The sequence below is a fragment of the Anoplopoma fimbria genome, chromosome 14 (assembly GCF_027596085.1).
Source record: "Anoplopoma fimbria isolate UVic2021 breed Golden Eagle Sablefish chromosome 14, Afim_UVic_2022, whole genome shotgun sequence".
In the NCBI taxonomy this organism is placed as follows: domain Eukaryota; kingdom Metazoa; phylum Chordata; class Actinopteri; order Perciformes; family Anoplopomatidae; genus Anoplopoma; species Anoplopoma fimbria.
The window spans coordinates 5,235,718-5,252,211 of NC_072462.1; the positions used below are offsets into that span (position 1 = coordinate 5,235,718).

The following is a 16,494-nucleotide window of genomic DNA, read 5'->3' on the forward strand; positions in this document are numbered from 1 at the left end:
CGGCAGTCGATGTGTCCTTGGGCAAGACACTTAACCCCAAGTTGCTCCCGAAGGCTTGCCATCGGTGTGGACTGGATGATGAATGTTAGTTAGAGTCTGATGGTGGCACCTTGCATGGTAGCCTGTCATCAGTGTGTGAATGGGTGAATGATATGTAATATACTACTGACTGTAAGTCGCTTTGGATAAAAGCGTCTGCTAAATGACTGTAATGTAATGTAATGTTAATGTCAGATGTAGTCCCTCTCTCTCTCTCTGCCTTCTATACAATTATTGCCTATGGTATTGGCTTGGCTTGAACCCCATGAAGGAAACATCATGAAATGACAGGACTACTAACAAGCAACAGCAGATACCCGCAACCTCGTCTGAACAGTTAACCTGGCAGAGAATGCCTTTCTGCCTGCATTTTGAACTTGCAGAGTCTTCCTCTCCAAGACCACCAGCTCTGATTGCACACACACGCCAGAAAGACGTGTGCACTTTTGGTATCTGACAGGCACATTAAGAAAAATAATGGCCCCGTCGAGTGGCATTTCGAGCTCTGGATCAGTTTCATTTAGGTTAATAAACATCAGCCATCATATCAGGTTGACAAGCTCCGCTAAGGAGATGATGCAGGATGAGAGCAGACAAATGAAGATTGAACTTTGTGATGTAATTAAGGCTGTTAATTTACTACCTTTCTCTCATTTGAACACTACAAATACTGCTGAGGAAAAAAGATGAAGCCTCACAGTGGGTCTCTGCTGCCCTCTGTAGGAGCAACACTATGAATTATAACTAATATATCTCTGAATATCCTTCTTGAGAAATCCAACTTCATGTTTTAAAAATAAACTGAAGATGGGAATGTTAACATGTAAACGAAAAGTTCTATTGACTATCAATTACCTAATCAACTCTGTATAACATGAAGAGCATCATTTTTTTTTTTAGAGTTCTATGTTTTTTTATGCTCATGTATCTCAGCCCAATGCATTATGGCTGCTATGAAGATGCAAAATCGCCCTGTTGTTGCTCAAGGAAGAATATAAAAATGAAATGTGATGCTAAGAAAAAAAAAGACTATAGTATATATACTATACTAATAATATGTGTATGTTCACCAGCGCCGAAACTTATAGATATGTGACTCTAATCAATGAGTTATTCTGTGGTTTTGTAAGTAAGATTATTGTATTACATTTATATCTATGTTTTATTTGAATTTGTTTTTGTCCATTTTATTTGACCTATCCTCTTGCTGCACACTGAGCTCATTCTCTATGGCTGTGTAGAAACAATTAATAAATAGAGGAAGTAAGTAAGTTTCTGTTTTTACATGACTATATCGCCATCTGGTGGTATATATTGCAGGAACATAATGTATTTGATATGGATAGACATTAACTTGAATTGCTCTATTATTTGATTAGGACTGAAATTTGGCAGAGCTACAGAGTGGATGAGAAAACCTATCGATCAAACTGGTGTGTTTATGGAGAGAGCTTCATGCTGACTGCTTCAGGTGTTTCTTGAGGAATTTCCCTGTTTTACTTTGTATAACATGTGAATTAGTTAAGTTTTTACTCCTCAAATTCCACCAAATGATGGCCTTAATTTGATGAAGCTTTTATGGGCTCTCGTAGGCTCCCTTGCTAATGAGCACATTGAGAGGTGGTCAAATTGATGCAGTTTAATTTTGGAAACGATTCCCCACTCAAGACTGAACTATCACTGACAATTATAATGTCAGTGAGAGAACAGTTTGAACTATTCTAGATTAATGCTAACATTGCTTTTAATATATGGCCAATCCAGGAACTCATCCAGGTTCTAGATTTTTTGACAGTTCCACCATCTACCTCTGAAATAGATTGTTTATGTATTAGATCAATATTAAATTGATTTCCATCAGCAGTTGCAAGGTGTTAAGGAGAGACCAAATGTTTTGCGGTGTTAAAAGTTGAATTTAACAACTCGTGTTATCTTAAATGTTCTTAATTTCTTCCACTCCGAGGCCAGTGTGAGCAGTGCTGCTGTCCGTGGTGCTGAACCTCTCTTTTCACTTTGGCAACTTTAGTGTGTGCAAGCAAGTTTCGGGAAAAAGGAGAGGCAGGAGAGACATAGAGAGACTGCTTTGTATTTCCATCATGCCTTTTGTTTTATTAGCGAATGACTGATGTCGGTCTGAGAACTGATGAGGCCCTCTGACGTCTCCTCAATTCAATTATCATCAAGTACCAAGAACTAGCCCATCACCTCCTCATTTGCATGCAAATGAAAACACAAAATTAACAAGGCATCATGCATTTCAAGGTCATGAACAAACCAGTGTGCTGCTTGTGCCAGTCTTTCCACCTCCATGAAAATGGGGCCAATTTGTTCAGTCACATTCCCATTAGGGGCAACTCAAATCACCTCATTTCTTGCAGTGAAACAGAAGAGAGGATCGCACACAGTATGCATTTAGAATGGTGGAGTTATATGGTGGAGTATACTGCCTCTTTGTCCTCAATACTTTCTTATGGTGCCACAAAAGTGTCTGAAGTGACAGACTGATCAAAACACAATGTGAGCAGAATATTGACATCCATAAATGCCTCAAATATATTTATTTTTCAAAGTCACTTAGGAGAGTCATAGTCGGAATTCTATTATTCTATACAGAAACCTAACCTTCCAGTGAAAAGTAAATATTTGATATCCCTAATGAAGCAAATGTTAAAGTGTAAGATGAGAACCATTTACCAAAAATTGCATTTTACTCAGGCCTTTTATTTCAGTGGTCTTATTTCAGTGGGCGGCTGTGGCATAGTGGAGAGCAAGGTAGTTCTCCAATCAGAAGGTCGGTGGTTTGATACCCGGCTTCGGCAGTCGATGTGTCCTTGTGCAAGACACTTAACCCCAAGTTGCTCCCGAAGGCTTGCCATCGGTGTGGACTGGATGATGAATGTTAGTTAGAGTCTGATGGTGGCACCTTGCATGGTAGCCTGTCATCAGTGTGTGAATGGGTGAATGATATGTAATATACTACTGACTGTAAGTCGCTTTGGATAAAAGCGTCTGCTAAATGACTGTAATGTAATGTAATGTCTTTGCTAGACTTGTAGTGTCTGTCCTCATTCATGTCTCCACCTGGCTGATTGTGCAGGAAACTAACAAACAGAAAACTAATCCCCAGATGTTACCTAACTCTCACCTAAATGTATAGAGACAGGTTTTCTCACTTTTGTGATTATAAACTGAAATTCAGTAGACATTAAAGCTAATTCTCAGTAGCTTTGTACGTTAAATATGATGACACTATCTAAAGGAAGTATGATCATGATTAACTGGCACAGAGCCAAACATTGGCAGTGTAGCATTGTGCACATCTGTTTAGCATCTATGGCACTTATAAGTAAGGTTTACATGGGCAATACAACTTTATACAATGTTTACAAAACTGCCAGATCTGTTTTCTGTGCTCGCTGCTATACAGTATGATTAAATTAAACTTTACATGTCAGATTTTTTTAAACATATAATACACAATATTAGATCCAGAAGCTTAATAAATAACATGTATTCCATTATTGCCATATCAGGTGTTTTATCTCAATTCACCAGCTCTTATCTTTAGGAAAAAAACACTCATACTTTTGTTAAAGCGACAGAGAGAAAACACATGAACCTAGTCACAAGTCAAGACACGGTATGAGTATGAGTGGAGAATGTCAAAATGATGGATAGCAAAAAGTTGAAATCCCCTCTGGAGAAATGCAGTGAGATGTCAAAGGTGAACTGAGACCGTTTAGGCCTGAGAATTGGGATTCTGTGGATCATTGCACAGCATGACAAAAGTCAGAGTGGGAGTGAGTCACTCTGTTTCTTTTACTAGCTTGCTGTAGTTGATTCATACCGACACAAGCTAGAGTTTTAGTAACTGTTGTCCTCAGCAGTAAATCAGCCAAGGGCTTCAAAGCTAAGTGTATATTTCTGTAGCCTAGGTGTTGAATTATCAATCATCTTTGTAAAAATAAAGAGAAGGGCCAATTTGACAGTATAAAGCAGGTATACTTTTAATGTATTGTTTGTCATACTAGAAAAATCCTCCAGAGCGGAAATGATTAATCTCCAACAATTGTGATAATCAGTCATTTCAGTAATGTTTTCAAGCAAAAATAGTAAAAAATCCCAAACACTCTTTGGCTACAGTCACTCAAATGCGAGGTTTTGCTGCTATTCATTGTCACGATTCACTTGAAACGGAGTAATTTTAGATTTTGGACTACATTTGAAGACGTTACCTTGGGTTCTGAGAAGCTGTAATGACTATCGTTTCCCTGTTGTTCGGTTAATCAAATGTTCTAATTAATCGATAATGAAAACAACAGTTGGTTGAATTTGAATTAAAATATGAAGTACACTCTTTTGTATGACTACCAGAAAACTCAAGGCCAAATAGTACAGGATGCTTACAAACAGAAGGCAAACAGCCAGACACTTTGATGGATGAAATGCCTTTTGAGAAGCAGAGTTGCTTTTTGGGATCAGAAGAACAACCCCGGAAAGAAACCCATCAAACTCTGGCCCTTCCCATTTGAAATAACAGAACATGACTCAGAGCTCCTGTAAGGCAAAAAACCCCCCAAAAAAACTCTTCCAACAGTAATAGTAATAGTGCAACACTATGGCAACAATCCTAAATCACAGATACATCATAAAAGTATAAAGTGAAGTACATCATGTCTGTTCTGTATTCTGAATCAACAAAGTTAATACTACCACCTTTTGATGACTTCTTTATTCAATGTTACCCACTGTGTACACTACAATGCATAATACATTAAAAAGAAATCAGAAATGTATCCCGGATTGTATTCCCATATCCCAATACAACCTGTTTCAAGAGTTTACTTTTAAGCCTCTGTTTATTTTTCCAATATACAAAGGCATGACCAGAGTATTTTGGTTAGATGTGCTGGACCTGTTCTGTGTAACAATTTCTTTCTATGTTAGAATATTTCTTACAAGCTTATATATTGCACACAATGCCAGACTTTAAATTGTACAATGCACAAGATTAGCTTCAATTACATTCAGGTTAAATGAGAAAAGAAAGTGAGATGAGTCTCAATATGTTAGATATAAGATATGAGTTGGTTCAGGTCTGCTGGTGCCTCAAGAAAAAGTAAGAAGATTAAACTTGTGAAGGTATTGGGGAATTTAAAATGATGAAATGTTGCGTTTCAAATCACATTTGTGTTGAAAGCTAATGTAGAATCAACGGATTGTTTAGATCATAAGTCATTTTGTGCATGTATTTAAAGAGGTTTGCATCAATATCAAGCAGGTGATGCATCCTCATGAAGAACTTCTCCAGGTGATGGAATCGGTTTATTAACACAACTTTAAATCTCTTTACTGGTTGATCCAATGTGTTTTGGATCTACTTTTGTTTTTGTGTTTGAAGCTAAGGCTGGCAGGGTCTCTATTGGATGGCCATTAAGTACACAGGTGTTGACATGTCCAGCAGTACACAGGTGCTTAACCCCCATATTTATAGAAACTTTCAGAAAAGAGTTGCATTGAGTTATGTTATAGACTAATGCATCCTATCAGACACAACTCTTGAGGATTAATATTCTATAAAGTCAATGTTGGGAATCTACCAACCAGAAAGACTACAAAAACTTTTTTTTGTATTCCTTTTAATTAAATATATTTGTACCCGAACAGATATGTGACTTAAATTTTCTCTAAGTTTAGGCTTGAGGTATATCTGCTTTTGTAAACATTGCATAGATCACCAATATCCATTTAGATCCAAGTCACATGGGGCGAATCCTAACTGAATGAAAAAAAAAAAAAATCTATTTCCCTGAATCTTGAATGATATTTCAATATCTGCATGTCTGGAATTAAATTTAAAAAACACATACAAAAAAAAAACTTTAAATACTCTGTTTAGTGTTGTTTGGATGTAATGCATTGGCACATCTGTCCTGTTTTAGAAGTAAAATACAAATAAAGAAATTAAAAAATAAAATTTAATTAAATGTATCAAACTAACTAAACTAAATACCACTGAAATAAAACTGTATGGTAGTATGTGGGATTGTACTCAGTTGATATGTGTTACTGGGCGTTGCATCACACCACTCCCATGGGATATAAAACTTTCTAATAAGAAGGCGTACTGTAGCTGGGTTACTATAAAAAATATTTATAAGAGTAAATTAACACTTAATTGTTCCTGGAAAAACCTGTTTTCATGTATTAATGCAGCTATTAACTTATCTAAATCCGCCACGTCACTGTGTTTTATTTATTATTTTAATGTGATCATGTAAAATATGAAAGGAAAAAATTGCCACTGTCATATTTGCATGCTTGGCTGGACCAAAGGGTTGGACTTTGGGTTTAAGGAAGCTGCTGGCCCGCCCGGCAGTCGGAGCGGAGGGGGACTGCGAGGCGAGGAGCTGCAGGCGGTGTGTGTGAGCTGGCGACGGACACCGAATGATCTCCACGACGGCTCTCCCCCTTTACACCTTTATATCACCGCAGCAATGAACGCACTCTTACTGTAAAGGTGGTTTTTGTTCCATATCTGGGTGAGTTGAACATGTGCATTGTGTTTTTGCGGCTGTATTGGTGGAGAAAAACAGCCGAGGGTAAGCTGTGGCTTCAATACAAAGGCTTTCTTTGCCGGAGAAAATGCCGGGGCTGCAGCAGCCGAGAGGCCCGCCTGTGTCTTTCAAGTCACCGCGGCTATCCCTCCGATGTTCCGCACCATTTCTACCAAAAATGCAACCATGTTTTTTTCTACAGGAGTGTGCACGCACATTATTTACAATCAGCGGAATTATAGACCGAAAATAGGGTGTTTTCTTTTTGGTTTCTTTTTTTGACAACCATGGCCGGAACCGAGAAACATGGTTGCTCTGCGGAGTCTCCTAACGCTGCACGCCGGGCATCGGTGCAGTGCACGCCGCTAGAGGGTTACGGGCACAACCGGGGTTTTTCCTCTTGCAACCAGGAAAGCGTCCGGGTGGGAAATTACACGATGCAACAATGTTGCTTATGCAATACAGAAAAAATGTTAAACCACTTATGTTGTGGATGTGAGGTGAAACTTTATTCGTGTGTATATATATATATGTGTCAAACAAAGTTGACTACGTTTGTTTAGCCCGGTTTGTGTGCTTTTTTTTTTTTTTTTTTCAATTGGGCGTTTTTTCAAGACCCATCATGGTTTCCTGTAGTTAGTCGCACTTTTATGCCATGTTTATTAGAGAGATAATGATTTAAGAGTTGGATATTGTTTCTTGGGGGTCTGTTTTTGGGTTGTGCATGCTCCTGCAGAGGGTGCATATGTATATTGAGCTGGAAGGGAGGATTCACATTTACATTTTGGGATGGTCAAACTGGTTACATGTCCCCACAGCGTGCTTGTTAATGGAGGTACGACACCGGCTGTTACAGCAACCAGGGCTGGCTGTAGTATTGGGTTCAGGTGCCACTGTACCATCCAACCGGAGCCTGCCAGGTACCCGTAGTTTCCGATTTGTGCGAACACAGAAAAGCTACAGTCATTGTAAAAAAAATAAAAAAAAAATAAATAAATAAATGCATTTAACTTAAATTGATACAAACAAAAAAAATAAAATAGATGTGGTTTTAAAGGGGGAAAAACTTGAAATCTATCCACATAACTGTCTAAAAGGAATATATATGTTAACCCCAGTGGTGGAAAGTAATATGATATTTATTTAGTCAATAGAGATACAGTTTAAGATGCTTGTACTTAAATTGTTATTTAAATTCCATGTTACTTTGCAGATGATTCAGAAACAAATATTGCATATGGATTATGGTGCATTTTCCAAAAAAGTATACATTACGTTAGTCATTTAGCAGACGCTTTTATCCAAAGCGACTTACAATCAGTAGCTCAAAGCTTATGTTACATATCATTACATATCATTCACCCATTCACACACTGATGACAGGGCGACCATGCAAGGTGCCACCTGCCCATCAGACTCTAACTAACATTCATACAACATCCAGTCCACACCGATATTATATATACACATTGTATAAATTGCATATTGATGCATCAATGATACAAATGTATTCATCTAAGGCAGGTGTCATTCCTCCTGCCTAAGGAGTATTTTTACTTTTCATAATTGAAGTACAGTTTGCTGATACTGTACTTTAACACAATTCTGATATAGCAGCTTTATTTGCATGACATATTTGAATACTTTTTTTTCTCGCTCCAATGACTGTAGTCCAACTGCTCAGCCTTCTCATGAAGTGACAATATTCCTAATAAATTCTGTATCGGAAAATTATTCAAATCTCTCCCTCAATGAGAGCTTAAACAACAAACAAGGTAGCGCTAAAACTGAATGAGAGAGAGAGAGGATCCTGAGAGGGCAAAGACAAATTGGATAAACATGATCATTTATCACATTTAATTTGAGGGAATTGGAACCGTAATTAGAGGGCACATTTGTTTCACATCTTAGCCATTAGCCTGCCAGTGACACCCTGGGTTCTCCTTAATAAATGAAAGCACTAACCAAAACAATCTTTAACTTCAGTTCCTAGAAGATGTAGGGTGTAATTTACAAATGTGTGCACAAGTAATCCAAAAATATTTCCCTTGATACCTGCCTGGCTTAGTAAATCCATATCCAATGTTCTCAACTTAATACAAAATAACTTAACTCATTTTTTTCAGTTGCAACTAGGCTTACTAAGTCTAGACTAAAAGACAATACCTTTACTTTAAATCAACTAGAATCAACTATAGAGCTGGACCCCACCAATACTTTTTACCACAAGGCCCGTTTGCATGTAGATCTGGCCATGAGCAGCCCTGTTTTTTTTTTTTTTTTTTACATGCTCCAAAGGTTTGGCTTCAGCTGAAAGCTTTGAGGTTATTTGCCATAATCCATCAGAGCTGTAATGGAGTCCATTCTTTCCCTCAGGGGGACAGAATGTACCTGAACACTTTCTTCAGCGATTTCACAGTTAAATACTTTCAGCATCACTGCCTTTTTTTCCACTTTTATTAGATTCCAAGTCTTGGTCCTGTTCCATTTAGGTAAAAAAAAAAAAAAAAAAGCATTTTCCCTAGCCTGTAATTACTGACTTAGCAAGTATGTGAGCTGTTTGGTCAAGGGACCCAAACAGGGCTAAGAGACCAACCAAAGCCTGCCACTTAAAAAAAAAACTTTGACTGTGAAGAAGCTGCTGACATCGTACATACTGTACACACAGCCATCTCAAGTCTCCCAAATTTTTCTCATATCACAGACAAATGAGCACTAATTCAGATCTCTCAGAACAATGCAGCACAATTGTATTTAACACGATAACAACATACAGCCTTCACTAAAGTGCTGCAGAATAGTCACATCGAGTTCCTCCACAGGATGGCAGCAGAGCCCTTATGATGCCTCTTCTGCTGCATATTCAGGATGTGTAGCTGTTAGCAAGGATATGTATTGTGCTTAAATGTCTCCATCAGTTTTTTGTTTTTTTTACTCTGATAGACTGGGGGTTAAGTGAAGGAGAGGAAATGAAATGAACAGATAGTCACAGATTTTCTGGAAGTCTATATTCATAGAGTTCACTTGCATAGAGGGGACGTTTTATCTCGTTGATACTGATGTTTAAATCAAATTGTTTGCAAATGGCAAAATGAAATGTTCAGTAACAACTGCTGGAGGTACTTTTTCCGCTTTATTATCTATTGCATAGCATCATGTTTTTGTCTGTGTCAGGATAAGAGAGCAACAGCAGGTAGATATGTGGAAAAAAATGTAATAATAAAATCAGATATAATATTAATAATATATTGAAGCATTTACTGTAGTACTGAACAAGCATATAGAGTAGTTTTAGGTATATTCGTAGACAATATACTGTACATAAAGTGGGTTTAAAAATAAATAAAGGCGTTTTGCCTTTATATCATTTTAAGATATCATATTGGCATTTATTTTTTTAATGTTTCACTTTGCAATACTCCAGTGGCATAATGGACTTCATTCACAGCTCTTACAAAAGGATCCGACATGTGGACACAGAGTGAATAATAACGTTTGCCTTCAGAATCATTTGAAACATGATGCGTACAGAAACAAATGGGTAGTTTGACTTTCCTGTCACTGATTCTCTGTTTCTGTTTTCTTCTCAGGTCGAACGATGTGATTGCTATCGGAGGCAGCTGCACTCCAATGGTCGAGGACCTCACCTCACTTCATTAGAATGTACTTGATGAATGTACCTCCTGTCGCAGCGACGCAAACCAAATGGAGAACATGTGGCCCACCTGGAGGCTATAGCCTTCCAATCTGCTTCAATGACTCTGACACCGAGTTGTCCACCAGAGGCACCCCTATCTCAGATAAGGTCCAGATGATCATAGAGAGCCTGAGGAGCACCCAGTCCTCACTCGAGATGGGCGACGAGATCGAGGAAAATGTGCCACCAGGACAAGAAGTTCATCCCCAAGTCTGCAAGGTTGCAATGGGGTCTTATGTTGGTCCCAATCCCAAAACTAAAAGCCCCACAGAAAACCAACAGGCAGATGTTGCCTCCCCAATCAACCATGAGAGCAGTGACTCTGACAGCGATGATTCTGTGGACCGAGGCATTGAGGAGGCCATACTGGAATACCTGAAGGAGAAGGATGATCACAAACGCAAGGCTGAGCCATGCTTAGCCTTTCTCCCACCATCCAAAATTCCCAGGAAAAGCTCACCCGTTCCTGATGATGCCACACAGACCCCTGACAGCAATACCTTTTTGATTGCCAGTAGCCAGCTTCCAACAAGTATCAAAGCTGAGACTTCCACAGCACCAGCTGTCGTACCTATAAAAAAGTACATCAAAAACAGGGCCTTCCTAAATGACGACACAGTTGAGAGATTGGATTCAAATCAAAGTACAACTGCCAAAAGTTTAGTCTTGCCCAAAGAGCAGACCAAGCGCCTCTCGAAAACAATCAGCTTCTTCGACAAAGTAAAGTGCCCGGTCCAAGTTGAGGACAATGAAGAGTCGAATGATTCCAGTAGTGACGACGGCATCGAGGAAGCCATTCAAATATACCAGTTGGAGAAAAAAGAGCAGGAGAACAAAAGGGAAACTTTCATTCCACACGCGTTCAAAGAAGAGTCGGACTCCACCAGCGACGATGGGATCGAGGAAGCCATTCGTTCCTACCAGCTCGAGCAACTCAGGGAGAAGCCTGTCCTGCAGCCATTCTTACACAAGCAAAAACCCTTCACCAAGTCACTGATACACGCTGTTGGAAGTGCTAGCACGGAAAACATGAAGAGACACAGACTGAGAAAGAAAAAGACCAGAGCAGAGAAAGAAGCTAAATCCGTCCAACTTCCGTCGTCTTCTGTTTTCACACCCAAGAGTGCACTTTCAGAGAGCTCCAAGAGTAAAGGAAATGGATTGCTTTCGTTTAAAGAAGATGGTTTGAAGGAGCAACCGTCCCCTGCCCTCCCAAAGGCTAATACAACCGCAGAGCTCATGTGTGCTGAGGCAATACTGGACATTTCAAAAGCGGTCATGCCCGTCGCCTTCCATCACAGCGTTGGCCTCAGCAGTTGCGCTCCTATCGAATCGTCCTTGCAATCTTCACCCCCTGACATCTGCCCCGATGAGGAAAGCGACGGCAGTTCCATCGATAGTGAAGATGGGATAGAGCAAGAAATCAGGATTTTTCTTGAGCAGAAGGCCCAAATGCAGAAGCAGCTGCCCACAGCTACGACTCAAGAGCCGCAGCGTGCAAATCAACCGGAGAAAGTGAAAGCAAATGTCGCGACCCAAAAGAAACCTTCCAGATTGTCTTTGACACAGAGAACAAAACTCAAAGAGGGAAACTGTAGCATTTCCAACACGTCGGGGACGGATAACAATGTTAAAGAAACGTCCCCTGAACCTTTACCTGAGCATGGCCAAGAATCCAGCCCACTGGTAATTCCCCAGAGAAGTCCGACAAAACCAATAGCTGGATCACGCAAGGCGGAGCAAAGCGGAGACAAAAGCAGCTCGCTTGACAGTGACGAGGACCTGGACTCTGCTATAAAAGACCTGCTCAAGACAAAGAAGAAATCAAAGAAAAAAAGAGACCTGAAGCGGAAATCAAGGATGTGCCCCAAGGGTGAAGAACCACAGCTGGGAAATGCTTTAGAGACCAAAAAGTTCAAATCTGATCCTATTTCCAAGTTCAGTCCTTTGAAGAGTAAGGATGACGTGAAAGACAAGGCCGGATTGAGTAAAATGAGCGTCTCACAACCTAAACTAGCGATTAAGAAAGAGCATGACGATGATCATGAAGGGGAACCAGCAGTCGGGGGTCAAGACACCCCCCCGTTGCCGCACAATACTCCGACTACTCTTGCGATACAGGAAGACAGCAGCTCGGTAGACAGCGACGATAGCATTGAGCTAGAGATCAGAAGGTTTCTGGCTGAGAAGGCCAAAGTTTCCACCACCGCAGAGAAAAGTACAGATGGAGATGTATCCAGAAATGGCGACGTCGTGGTTTGTGCAGCACTTCAAGATAAAGACATCAAACAGGAAAATCAGCTGGCTGAAATTCCAATTATCAGTCCTCCCTCTGGACAATCTCCTCCGAGGAGTCGTCCTTTTCCAGCGCCAATGCCAGACGTCTCTGCCGACGGTTCGCAGTCACGCCTGCCATCGGTCCAGTCCTGCAGCCCCAGCCTTTTGGAACCAGCGGACGGGGCGGGGGCTGCCAGAACCGAGCAATGGAGGCCCGGCTCTGGGAGAGGGGACGGACAGGATGTCCCCCCACAGATCGAGAGAGTTTGGTCGCTTGTGAGTCCTAACACTGCCGAGTCAATCAAGTGGCGCCAGAGCTTCGGATTCCCCACGACTGACACTAGGACTACCAGCCGGACTCCGTTCCACATCACTTCATCTAAAATCAACGAGACTGCATCAGCAACTCCACCATATCCAAGCGGGGGCCACAAATCACAGACTCCAGTCCCAGTTTGGTCCTCCGCAAGGACCAGCAGAGCACCTTTCCCCTGCTCTACAGAGACTAATGTAAATCCCAAGTTCAGGTCCCCTGTTTCCAGTCATTCGTCTACTGCCAGGCAGCATCCAAGGGCGCCCTTTGCACGGAGCCTCGCGCCGGGCAGCAGATCCCAGTGCCCCATAGAAGGAGAGACGGAGAGTATGGTGCACATATCTAAGGATAAGAGTGTGTTTGTCGAGCTGGAATCTAATAGGACCAACCATGTCCAGGTTCGAAGCAGGGAAAGGAGCGAGGGAAAGGAGAGAGCAGACGTGCTGAGTGAGATAAAAAGAGAAAGCGAGAGCATGAAGATAGACGATAAACGAGTGCATCTAGAAAGAACAGAGGAAGAGTTTATAGACGAGGCAGATTGTGAGTCAGGCAACAGGAGAAACCCAGAGAAGAAGCAGGGCTTTCCCACGTTGTAAGTATTTCCTTTGGCCTCTGTGTCCCATAGCATCATAAGCCAATTTTCTACCAGTTAGTTTCTCGATTGTGCCCTGCTAATAGATCATCCATTTATAGGCTCGAAGGGAATGTTTCTTTAATACGATAAAACAAAAACAGGCATTTTTTTTTTTTAAGGTGTTTATACATTTATACGGCTATGTAAAAACAATAGCACCATCATGACAGCTTTTTCTTTTTGTGCTCTGAGGTTAATTCATATCATCATCGAACCTTTGTAAAGCAATACAGTGACATGTTGGCACAAAAAGGCAGACTGCATGACTAGTACCACCATCAAAATGCAGAATACTTAATTTGCAGAAAATTATATCATCTTTAATATATCTTTCAGATTTTATGTAAAAAAAAAAAAAAAAAAAAAAAAAAGGTGACCAAGACAAATAACCTCTCAATATGACAAAATAAAGATTCAAGGTTAAGACCAAATGCTTAAGATGTAGATTGTATTGTATGGATTTAATTTACCAGAGGGACAAATAAACAATGTTATTCAAAAAAAATACATGGTGTTATAACATATCTTACCTAATTTCCCTGTGATATGTGGGTTTACTTTTAAGACCTTTTTATGTGGTTAAACAGTCGTTATTGTTATATCATTGAGGGCTATCTTAAAGAAAGCCAGAAAACAAAATGTATAGTATATGATTTAGATCCTTTCAATTCTGGTGTACAGTAAATCAAAATGCACACAGAACGTAGCAATATGGCTAAAAAGTTATGATGAAATTTCCTATAACACGCAATTACATATATCAAAATCAATGCTGGTTCTCCTAAAGGCTTATTTGTTAGATTTATAATGAAAAAAAGAGCAGTCAGACTAACTAACTAATCTAGCATAATACATTTAATCATGACTTTATATGCCCAAAATCTACCATGCCAACCATTTATCATACTTATCACTGTTTTAAAACATGTCTCTTCACTTCATCCCTCACCATTGCCCAACACTGCTAAAGCTCTAAATCTGGCTTTCTTCTTATGATGATGATTCCAGATTGAGGGAGTCCTTTCTAACTTTTTCACATAAAGAGAAAAAGCCAGGGTATGCTTCTTTTGAACACATTATACCCTTGACCCTTAAAAGGCACCATTTTAAGAGCAATTTTAGAACACCATTTGGTTCTGGAACAACTTGGTATCCTTTCTTCGACTACCATGGAGGTATAAATCATTATTCCCAACATTTGTTTGTCAGACACAGTGCTCTTACTTTATTGTATGGTTTCAACTCATAGATGGGGAAGTTAAAGCTCCGTTGATGATGAAAGCCACTATAACAGTCTTGGACTTATTACCTCTATGACTCAAGTGTCGTTCTAGATTCCACAGAAACCACATACTTACTCCTCTCTGTCTTGCTAAACTTGATATCTAGTGTGTTTAATTTCTTTGTCATGTTGAAGTTTTTTCTTGGAATTTCCTATGTGAAAAAAAAAAAGGCTATTTATTTTTGTTTATCAAAAAAAAAAAAGTTACTGAACATGCTGTGCATTGCCAGGTTTTGTAAATATTTTGTAAGAAGTGTTTCTTTTTTCTTTTACTCTTTCAGAAAAACAAACAAAACAAAAAAAACTTTTGCTGTGTCTTTCAAGTGCATCTGTGTAATAAAGAGTGGAATCCGAGAAACAATGGGTCTTTCTTATCCTCATTTATCATGTATAATAAGATTAAAATAGAACACTTACCATTTTTTTCATTTACAAGCTTTGTTCACTGGCTTTAAGATGGACTTTGGTATGATTCATTAGAGCAATAAGTCATTAGTTGGTCTGATGTGTGTCCTGCTTTGCCTTGCCCAGGTCTTTGTCCAGTGCTATTGACCCTGGCATCACCTTCAGACCTTGCATAGCTCTTACCACAGAGGACAGAAGCAAGATGTTCAACAGGAGGTTCCAGGCTGAAAAATGCAAGAAGGTAACAATTATGTAGAGACAAGTTTTAGGTGCTTTTTACTTTGCGCCATTATTTGTATCCATTCATGATGAAGTGAGATATACAGTAGCACTTAAAACTCACAAGCCCCACAAATGGTAAGGTGGCTTTTTGTAAATAAAGTTGTCCATAGAGAGTGTGAAAGCTGTATTACACGATGCTTGCAGGGGATACCTTCTCGCAAGAGAGCTCCAGTAAAAAGCAAGGCTGTGCAGCGAGTAAAAAGAAAGCTTCAGTTTATTCATGTGAACAGGTACGTATGTGTGTGTGTGTGTGTGGTTGTTCTCCTAATTGAGTGATCACAGTCAAAGAAAAGCCCACTTATCCATGATTTATTTTTGTCTTTTTCAGGGAAAATGAAACACCCAGCCACCACAATTTAGCAGAATAAAACTTAATTCTGCATTTGAAACAGGCATGCAGATTATGTTTGATATTACAGTATGCGGGTTGTTTAATATTTAATATGTTATCATTTTGCATTCCATCAAGAGCGTCCTTTTGTTTGTGTGAAGTTTGCAATTAGATTTAAGGTTGCAGGCTAGTGGCATTGGATTTTATTTTGCATTTTTATACAGCACATACTTTTTGAGTTGGACTTTGAAAAAAAGAAGGTTTGGCCCTGTTTTGTTATGTTGAAGGTTCAATATTAAAGACGCTGTTTAAAATAGGTAAAGTTAAATGAAAGTTCACTTGTTAATGTAGCAAATGAAGGGCATTTTTTTAAAGATACATTTAGTTTCATGTTACTACTGAAAAATTAGATATTACTGGTGGAAGGGGTATTCGTTAGTTGCTATTTTATAAATACTGTGTTGTCATGGATCATATAGATACCATGAATTATCTTATACTACAGCATTTCATTTTTTAGGAAGTGTCATCCTTAGTTGTTAAAAAAGTAATTTCTTAACATTAACATTGGTTTATGTTCTTTTTAAACCTCTTTTATATATATATATAGTATATATATATTATATACTATATATATATATATATATATATATATATATATATATATATATATATAT

At 39.2% G+C, this 16,494-nt stretch overlaps 1 protein-coding gene across 1 annotated transcript; it reads left to right on the forward strand.

Annotated features, from left to right (window-relative positions):
- Positions 1–6,402: 6,402 nt before the first annotated feature.
- On the forward strand, positions 6,403–16,333 carry ppp1r26 (protein phosphatase 1, regulatory subunit 26). The gene is made up of 5 exons (XM_054613048.1): positions 6,403–6,581; positions 10,187–13,475; positions 15,331–15,445; positions 15,631–15,716; positions 15,815–16,333. The coding sequence occupies exons 2-5, from the start codon at positions 10,258–10,260 to the stop codon at positions 15,852–15,854; spliced, it is 3,459 nt and encodes a 1,152-aa protein (XP_054469023.1). The 5' UTR covers positions 6,403–6,581; positions 10,187–10,257; the 3' UTR covers positions 15,855–16,333.
- The last annotated feature ends 161 nt before the right edge of the window (positions 16,334–16,494 follow it).

Coding starts and splice junctions, on each gene's coding strand:
- ppp1r26 (XM_054613048.1), top strand. CDS start 10,258: ATGTACTTGATGAATGTACCTCCTGTCGCAGCGACGCAAACCAAATGG. Junction 15,446..15,630: donor AGGCTGAAAAATGCAAGAAG/GTAACAATTATG, acceptor CGATGCTTGCAG/GGGATACCTTCTCGCAAGAG. Junction 15,717..15,814: donor CAGTTTATTCATGTGAACAG/GTACGTATGTGT, acceptor TGTCTTTTTCAG/GGAAAATGAAACACCCAGCC.